Genomic DNA, 9939 nt, shown 5'->3' with positions numbered 1-9939 from the left:
CTCCACTCTCCCTTACTCTGGGCTCTCAGCACGGATCCATTGAGTTGGTGAGGTCTGAGAGCCTGAGCTTAAGCCGGAATAAACCATCAACCTTTGCTTTTGCATTTTGGTGTGTTGGGTCCTCGGTGGTCTTTTTGGGGTCCAGTGGATGAGGTACAACATTAGCAGACATTTAATCAGAACAGAGAGTGCAAAGAGTTAGAGGTGAGTTTGCCCCTCTGCTGGAGAAGTGATGTGACTGGGAAGAGGGTGGACACAGTACAATCTGAAGACAGGACTTCAAAGCAGCCATGAGACGTTAGACTCTCAGGACCACAGTCATCAACAAAGCAACATCACTGCAGCTGCGGGAGAAGGGTCCATAGGGAGGGCAGTCCCAAGTGAAAATAGGATCAGAGGCAGATCCCTGAACCTGTAGAGGAAGGGGTGAAAGGGACAGAGCACAGGAAGACCTACCAGAGATCTGAAAGAGGAATGCTGGGAGAATGGGCATGAAGGCATGGTTACAAAAAAGGAAGTAAGGGAGGCTGAAGGCTCCACCCCTTCATCTACCAGCAGGAACTGAACAGACCAAGGTCATACAGCAAATCACTGTCCCCCCAAACCAGGAAGACAGAAAGACAGACAGCCACAACTCCCAACCATGTACAGTATCCCACATTTGTGTGCGTTTACTTCCAGGAGCCCTAGGGCTCCCAGGGTTAAGATCAAGAAAAATCCCTCTTACTGGTAATAGAAGGGAGCCACTCTGAAATATAGCTGGAACATTTTGCTCTTACTGAGACCTGCCCTCTGAAGCAACTAATAGGACCGGGGGAGGGTAGAAAGACCCAGACCAAGCATCCCCCGCCTCCTGATTCACCTCAGGAAGGACGGAGGCACTGAGAAACCCTGGGAACTTCACCCCCAAGGTGTTTACTTACTTCTGGTTCTGAGTATTGGAGGCCTTGACTTCCTCACCAGGAAAATGGGGAACACCACCCAAGCTCCACTGCAAGCAAAAAACCCAACCTGGCTCCTGTAGGAAAGCCAGCACCTGGCACGCTGCCAAGATCTAGAAAGCAGCAAAGCCGAGGGAAACCCAGGGCTTCTTGCTCCTATTCCAGCCCTTTCTCCTCAAAGCTCTGCCAACTATAAAAAGAAATGCAACATGGTCAAACAGCCTGAGTCATAATATATTTTAAAAAATAAAAGCCCAGGTTCACAAATATTCACTCATCAGCCACTGTGCGCCAGAAAGTGAGGCTGCAGGCACAGTATTTGGTCCAAGTGCTGGGGGGTACAAGAGCAGTGTGAAAAGGGCTCTGGAACGAAGATGAGGCTGTGGTTAACGCTAATTCCACCTGCCAACCTGGAGAGGAAGAACGGGAAGATCAGAGAGAACCACAAAGAGTCAGCAACTGAGGTGGGCTCGCAAAGAGCGGTTTCTGATGAAGAAGGGGGGAGCAAGGAAAAGGCTGAGGGTGGGGAGAGTGGAAGCAAGGTGGGGGTTCAGCATAGCAGAGGGCAGACTGCCCTGGATCTTACTCAGCCACCTCCTATATTGCTTCCTGTACATTCCTCCACACCCTTAGGGACTCTCACCAAAGGAATGAGCCAGAATGGAAGACTGGAAGGGATGAGGGGTACCTACAGAAAGCTTCATGCTATCTACAGCACTACAACGGGTCTGAGAGTCTAAGAGGCCCCAGGGGAGATTGTCACAGGTCTCTGGCTTCCCAGCCCTGAAGATGCTGTGCCCACAGTTAGACAGGGCAGACTCTGTGACCTCTGCTCCTGTTTGGATGGGGCATATAAGGTCAAGGTCTGACTGTGAATGAATATGGGTGCATGACATCTTTGCCCACAAGGTCTTACTTCCCACAGTTATTACATGGAAGAAGCCTCTCCCCTATCATAGACCTGGGGTATAACAGGTGACCCCGACCCCCTCCATCATACCAGAGCCGTAGCTCAAGGCAAACAGAGCAGCACTCCAGCGCATACTGAGGACTTCCTTCAGTCAGTACCGCAAATTCTTTCAAATTTTCTTGCCTCTCTTTTTTCCTTCTGGGACACGGTCTCACCACATTGCCTGGTTTGCTGTTAGCTCATGGACTCAAGCCACTCTCTGCAGGTATGCACCACTGTGCCCAGCTCCTTGAGCATTAGTATTATATTTTTGGTCTAAAGGATTCTATTAGTTTGGTTCCAGAAATAGAAATCTTGGTGGCTGGAGAGATGGCTCCATGGTTAAGAGCACTGGCTGCTCTTGCAGAGGACCTGGGTTCAATTCCCAGCACCCACATGGCAGCTAACAACCATCTGTAACACCAGTTCCAGGGGAATCTGATGCCCTATTCTGACCTCTATGGGCATTACACAATATGGGTACACTAACACACATGTAGACAATATGCTTGTAGACATAAAAATAAATTTAAAAAATCTCAAGAACTCTTCGTTTTATTTTTGGTTTTTGTTTTTTTGGTTTTTGTTTTTTTTTGAAGTAATTAGTCTGAAAACCGTAACCCACTAGGGTTGAATAAAGGCAAGAAAGTGCTCTATTATTTGTTCTAATTAAAGATGCTATGTAAAAGCAGCAAATACTCAAACTGCAGCAAACCAGAACATATTAAAACCAATATAGTAAGATAGCATAAATATAATATGAATACAATTACAATTCCATCTTTATTTAGAACAGTAAAATATGAGGCTGAGGTGCAGCTTATTAGTGGAGTATATGTCTAGCATGCCCCAGGACCTGGGGTGGAATCCCAGTACCACAAAAAAAAAAAAAACCAATAGAACTTAGCAGTTATCAAAATCCACATCAGGAACACCATGACTAAAATAATCACAGACATATCAGTGTAGACAAGATTTTCAGCTGAGAAGTTCTTCATTATAATTGAAGTCTGGAAAAAATGTATCATTGTCTACACGATCTACATCCCATGAGTCAGACTTGGATTCCCCTGATGCATGTGGAATTAAACTTAGAATCTGGGAGTGGTCGAGAAACACTTATAGTATCAGCACTCATGAAGCTGAGGGTCATGGGTTCCAGGCCGGCCTGGGATACATAGTAAGAGCTTGTGAGAAAAAGAGGGGGGGGAGGGGAGGGAGGGGAAGGGAAGAGAAGGGAGGACAACTTGGACATTGCTTCCCAAAATCTTAGCATTGAATTTAGTGAAAATATAAAATACGATTAAGTGTGGCCATCGGCGCCTGACTAAAAATACAGGTAAGCAGAGGTTTCTGTGTCATGTAGTCACTGAGTGAAAAGCAAGCGCAGGCAAGCAGGCAACATGCAATACATGCTCATGGACGCTCACCACAGAACACCAGATGGCCAGCCAAAGGACAAGTGTGCTATGAAAATGCACACTTGAAAAGAGCAGCTTATGGGGCTGGAGAGACAGCTCAGCAGTTAAGAGCACTGGCTGCTCTGCAGCAGACCTGGGTTCAATTCCCAGCACATGCCCACATGGTAGTTAACAACTATCTGTAACTCCAGTTCCAGGGGATCCAATGCAGGACATGGGTATGCTTACATACATGCAGGCAATACACTCGTACACATCAAATAAAAATATTTTTTTAATTAAAAAAAAAAAGGAGCAGCTTACAGCACAGTACTGTCACAAGAGAGTGGAAGAATGCTTTGGCATCAGGAGTGACTATGTATGATGGCGCTGCTACAGTGGATAACATCCCAAGCTGAGTGGCAGCAAGAGAAGGGAAGGAGGGATGGAGGGAGAAAGGAAGGGAGAAAGGAGGGGAAGGGAGGGGAGGGGAGGGGAAGGAGGAGAAGAAAGGGAGGGGAAAAAACAGAAATAAAAGGGGGACAGGTGAAGCAAATCTAACACAATCTTGCTGTTTGCTGAACCCAAGAGATGAACACAGGGTAGTTACTTATGTTACTCTTTCTACTTCTGTTTATTTTGAAATTTTTTGTAATAAATTTTCATTAAAATATTAAAATTACCAAGGTCGCTATGTCTCCACCAACAACTAGTCTATAATTTCACACACCAAACAAAAGTCCTGATGTGACAGTCCAATGTTTTCTGAGCAATTTTGAATGTGAAACAAGCCTACTTTATGATGCTCTTGAGATTTTGAGGTTTAACATGGAATAGACAATATGAAATTACCCATCAAATTATCGTTCTGATGACATCTTATTGTAATACAGAATGAACACAATTCCAATTCACTGAAACCCACTGCTGACAAAAAGATACCGGCCTCTCAAACATAAAAAGTAAAACCCTGGCAGGGTAGATTCAACAACTTTGAAAAAGACCCCTGAGGACAGAGGCAGGAATGAAGCCAACATTTCTTAATGAACACTTCACCATGGTTCTAATATTTTGGAACCATGTGAATGAATACATTGCCTATTCAAAAATAAAGTTTAATTTCAAATAAAAGCATTTCATTTATCTTTTTCATACTTGTAAGAATTTTGCTTTTCTATGAAAAACTTAAAACTTGAAAAGAACCAGCTGGGACAGTCCTTCACCCCACTGTCTTCCCGGCTACTCCCAGTCAGTCCGAAAATATGCTAATTCCCACCTGCTTCTAAACATGTTCTTTTCTTCTTTGGGCAGATACTTAAGAAACCTGAAATACATCTGAAGTACTCAACATAAAAGCAAACAAGTTTTTGTGGTTAGCCTGAAGAAAAACTGGATTCGAGGAAAGCCCCTGCTCTTTTTCATTTTGTGTCAAGCCACACATTTAAGTCTTTACTTGAAAGTAGATGACTTTAGCAAGGATTTAGCCATCTTCACTTTGTTCCATTCTTCTAACCTCCAATCCAAACCACAGTTAATTTCCCTTCCTTTCTCATGTGTTACCTGTACTCTGTGCCCACTTTTGTTAATCCATACAGCTGGAATTTCAACCTAAGCCCAATCCTGTAAACCACTTAAAACAGATGACACAAGGAAGCGGCCAGATAAGTCCAGACGGTTAGAAATCCTCATGGCCTCTTCTGGGCTACTTCCACATCCCATTCCCTGCTTCTGTTCTGAGTTAATAGTCAAATAAATGAACTGGAGTGCTGAAAAGCTACTGAAATAAGCCAAAGCTTCACAGGCCTTCAGGCAGCTAACACTTCCCAGCAGAGCTGATGATTTCAAAGTCAGTGAGGGGACTAGAAAGTTGATGAAGAGTACCAAACCCAGACTTCCCAAGGGTTACACTGCTTTAAACAAATCTGATGGATTTAAAAAGTGTCATTCCGGGGCTGGAGAGAGGGCTCAGTGGGTAAAGATGCTTACCACCAAGCCTGACAACCTGAGTTCAATCACTAGAGCCCACATGATAGGAGAGAACTGATGCCTCCAAGTTGTCCTCTGACTTCCACATGTGTGCTGTGGCATGTGCACGCATGTATGTGTATACACACACACACACACACACACACACACACACACACACACACACACTAAATGTTAAAAAAAATTAAATGCCACTCAAAACATAGTGACATTCTCTTCCTAAAAGTCCCATGGCCTGAAAATTATTATTGGTGCAGACATGAACTTGAATAATGACTCTCAAAGAACATGTGATTCTGAAATCCTCAGAGCTTCAAAGTAGACTAAGTGGTCAGTGAGATGGCTCAGCAGGTTGCCACCAAGCTTGAAGACATAATTCAATCCCCAGGATACACATGGTGGAAGGAGAGAACTGGCTTTCTCAAGTTGTCCACTGACCTCCACATGTGCACCATGGCCATCTGCTTCCCCCCACCCCCTAACCAACACATACACACAAATAAAGAAATGCATTTAAAAAGTAAGATAAAGTAGGGTTAGAAAGACATAACATTCTGAGAAAGAAACACGTCCACAAAACAAGGACATGTCATAGCCATCCAAGAATGGACCTGAGGAGGATCAAAGAAGGAGCCCAGAAGAGAGACTTGTTGCAGGGAAGCAGATGTACAACTGGGGAACTCAAGCAGTGGCATAAGTAATGCACAGAGTATTCAATGCATGTAATCACCCTTCCTCCTCACATGGACTCTTCTTAGAAAACTTACCGCTCTGCACGAATCACACCGCTATAGTAGGGGGGGTCCCAAGGCATCAGCTCCTGAGATGAACAATTGATTGTTATCAAATTATTGAGTCATAATTTTTAACAAAATCTTACCCAGCTTATACAGTGTAAGTCAGTTACTGTTAATGTAAATCAGGAAAAAAAAAAAAAAAAAAAAAAAAAAAAAACGTGTTTAAAACCCTAAAAAACACATGGCCTGGCAGATTTTGACTTCTCTGTAATCATTGTTTAGAGAGGTATAAATAAGGCAGAGCCCCAGAATTTGAGGCAAAGATAAATGCCATGCTAAAATGTAAACAGCACAAGTCAACATTAATGGCTTAAATCAGTCAGGATAAAATTTTTCCCAAAATGTAACCCACAAACAAATCCATAAAACACCACAAGCAAAATTAGGGTAGTAAAGTGAGAATAGGACTCTTTCAAATCTAAACAAGAAGCTTAGGATAGATTCCCCAAATTAAAGCAATACTTTAAAATGTATCTGAGGGAGAATTAACTTCAATCTTGATGAAGAAAGTATGTCATAGAGGCAGTAAGTGAGCCAAGCATGGCAGCTCAGATTTGTAACCCCAGCACTCGGGAGCCTGAGGTGGGAGGATTCAGAGTTCAAGGCCCTGGACTAAAGAGTAAGTTCCTGCCTCAAAAAGCAAAAAGTAATAGTTGTTTTTTGATGGCCTGTACAGAACACTGAACACTGAACCAAAGCATTAACACCTGCCTAGATGTCATTCCCCACCAGGAGCCCAGGGAACAATCATGGTTAGGTGCCTGCAGACATCTTGAGCTCAAAATTTCAGTCCTACAAGACTGCAGGCTGCATGAGGGAAAGGACTTTGCCTGTGTCGTTTCCCATTTCGTCCTGGCTCTACACACTGCCCACTGCATGGTAGTCACTCAGCAAGCCCCTGCTGAGTCCACAGCACCTCCCACACAAGACTGTTCCATACCCCTGAGTGTGAGGAACAGCACCAGGCTCTGGGAAAGAGCACAGAGCGTATTGGTTGCTCCCCCAAGACCACCACCCTTCCAGGTTTCAGCTCAGCAATCCCTGAGGGGCCAGGTGCTCCTTCCCACATTGCATGAGGACACCAGGCACAGCATGTGTAGCAACATAAGCGTGCAGACTCAAGGTCTCTGTACAGATGAGTACTGAAGGGCACAGATAGCATCCCTGGTCCTCCATCTTCCAGGGTTCAGTTCCCAGGCCCCATCTCCTCCAGTTGATGACTTTGCATCCTCTATAGATGCCAGAGTGTGGGCTTCCCACACATACACACAGGTAGACATCAGCCTTAGTAGAGCTGATGGTGTAGGAGTACAAAGTGACTTAATGAGAGAGCAGTATGGCATGTGTGTGATGCCATGCTGTGTAAAACACACCACATGATAGGGTTGGGGAGATGGTTCAATCAGTAAAAAGTGCTTGCCCTGCAAGCATGAGGATATGAATTCAACCCCTAGAACCCATGTACAAAGCCAGCTGTGGCAGTGCATTTTGTAATCCTAGTGCGAGAAAGCAGAGACAGGAAGATCCCTGGGGCTCACAGGCCAGTCAGCCTAGCTGAATCAGGCTTGATCAATCAGCCTAGAATCAGAGAGCCCCATGTCCCAATGAGAGACCATGTCTCAAAAATAGAGGCATACAGCTTGTAAAGAATGACACCTAAGGTTGATCCCTGGCCTGCACACATACACATGCACACACACATGCACACATGCACACACGCACACACACACACATACACACACACGAACCATGAGAAGGGTATTTTCTAAATATAGAAAAGAAAACACACCAAATTTATTACATGCCTAAGGCAAAGGTACATCATACTCTGAGGAATGTTTACATCACAGTGTGGAGTCAGGGACTGTTTGGAGGAGGAAAGCCCAAATTAAGTTTTGTGAGATGGCAGCAGTTAATCTAGGTGAGAAAGGAGGAGAGGGCTTGCTGTATACAGCACCCAGCAGCAACTGGATGCTTCCAGCAAATCCATATTTAAGTGTCTGGTATGTAAGGACCAGTGAGAATGAAAGAAAGTGAAGCAAAAGTGCCAAGACATCCCAGGTATCAGAGCATTGAGCCAGCCTCAAAGGGTAGAAGATGGGGCTACAGAACAGACAGGCCAGATCCTTCAGAGTTGGAGGAAGGAGCAAAGAAAAGAATCAGAAGAGAAACTTGACAGTCATAGTGAGCTGTGAAGAATTTTAAACAGAGCGACAAGATCAGATCTGCATTGCAGGAAAATCCTATTCAGTCCAGTAGGTGGATTTGGGAAAAATGGTTTCCATAGCTGCAGGCCTTCTTTCTCTATATTTTCCCCATCTCTATGGCTCTGGCAGGAACTATCAAATCAAGAATTACCAACAGTAACACACACAAAAGAATGGCTTAGACAACCACAGAAAGACCACAGTGCCTTTGAACTACATGGGAATGAGGGTCCTAACATCTGGAATCCCATCACTTTCAGAACATCCCATGTGCCTTGTTGGCATCCTGGTCACAGGGACACTGCTCTGTACTGTAAGATCATATGCTCACATGACCTTATGACTAAAAACAACACAAAATATATGGGTATGTTTTAGACTGGAGTAGGCTTTATCACTCAATAATGATCTACTCAACTAAAGACCACAAATTAGCAAACAAATAAATGAACACATAAACTGCAAAATCAACACTGAGGGTCAAATTGCCACCCGCTGATCAAATCTACAAAGAGCCTGATCAAAGATTGCCTCAAAATGGGAAGCTGACTTGCCTAGAATAGAAGCAGTGCATCCATAAATATACAAACCTTCTGTTAATATGCATATGTGCATGTGTACATGTGCACACTCACACACTCAGTATTTGACAAAAATGCTGGGTTTCCAAGCAGCTTCAAATTCAGACCAATGTATCAAATAGTTCAATACCTCACTTACTAAACCAAGTATTAAAAAACTACACAGACCTCCAGCCTATTGTGAGAAAGTCCTAGAATCAAGACAATGTGCCCACTGGTATAACAGCTGCATGACTATTATGGAAGTAACCAATTGCTTTCTGATGAAGTTGACATTGTTCCACAGGAAGAATGCATTGCAATTATGGTATTACAAACCTGATCAGAAAGCCAGGGCTGAACCTACTAGTGTTTCTTTACTAAATGGACACATCAAACTGCCTTCTAAATGCTTATGCTTATACCCATAGGTTAGTGCTGCCCTCAGCCTTGGTCAGAAAAGCCTCTATTTGCAGTGGGTGATAGTTAATGCCAAGATTCATAACTGGTCAAAGTACTGAGACTAAGTGACTGATGAATGTTCAGCCCTAAATAGGATATCCGTATCACCCCTTCTCCAATGACTGGAGAACACTGTGGAAGAGCAGGTGGAAAAAAAGTAAGAGCTGGAGGATGGGAAAGATTGTTGTGAAATGCTGTATCCTCTGAACATGACATGGCTGTGTACCCATGAACTTACAGCAACAGTGCATGCCCATATAAGACCTGCACAAGATTGGGCCATCACTCTTCCTTTGTGGATGAGGGAGGGGCTAATAAGCCTTTATCTCTCCCTGAAGCACTATAGGCAGCTAATGGCTGCTAGGGAAAGAGAATCATAGTCCTCAATGATAAATTGTCCTGGCTGGGGTAAATAATCCCACTCATGCTCACATAGGCAACCCTAGGTAAATGCAGGAGGAGACGTTGGGAAGAAGGGGTTTGGTGGGAGCAGGAAAGGAATAGAGAGAGAGAATGGTGGGGGGGCGCTATAAGCCAAGTATTTTGTGTGTGAAATTTAAATTTAAACTTTTTTCTTTTTCTTTTTTCTTAATCTTTTTGATACAGGGTCTCCCTGTAGCCCCAGCTGGGCTGGAAC

At 44.0% G+C, this 9939-nt stretch overlaps 1 protein-coding gene across 3 annotated transcripts in view; it reads right to left on the bottom strand.

Annotated features, from left to right (window-relative positions):
• The window catches only part of Mipep (mitochondrial intermediate peptidase), a 176035-nt gene that overhangs the window by 127525 nt on the left and 38571 nt on the right, over positions 1 to 9939 (bottom strand). For all 3 annotated transcript variants that reach the window (XM_008824997.3, XM_029559583.1, XM_029559584.1), the window contains exon 10: positions 6044 to 6096. In XM_008824997.3, the coding sequence (XP_008823219.1) occupies positions 6044 to 6096 (53 nt within the window). The remainder of the gene's footprint in view (positions 1 to 6043; positions 6097 to 9939) is intronic.

This window comes from Nannospalax galili, unplaced genomic scaffold (genome assembly GCF_000622305.1).
Source record: "Nannospalax galili isolate Female #2095 unplaced genomic scaffold, S.galili_v1.0 scaffold488, whole genome shotgun sequence".
NCBI classification, from domain to species: Eukaryota; Metazoa; Chordata; class Mammalia; order Rodentia; family Spalacidae; genus Nannospalax; species Nannospalax galili.
Note: the sequence above shows the minus strand (reverse complement) of the source record. Positions and strands in the feature narration are given on the sequence as shown.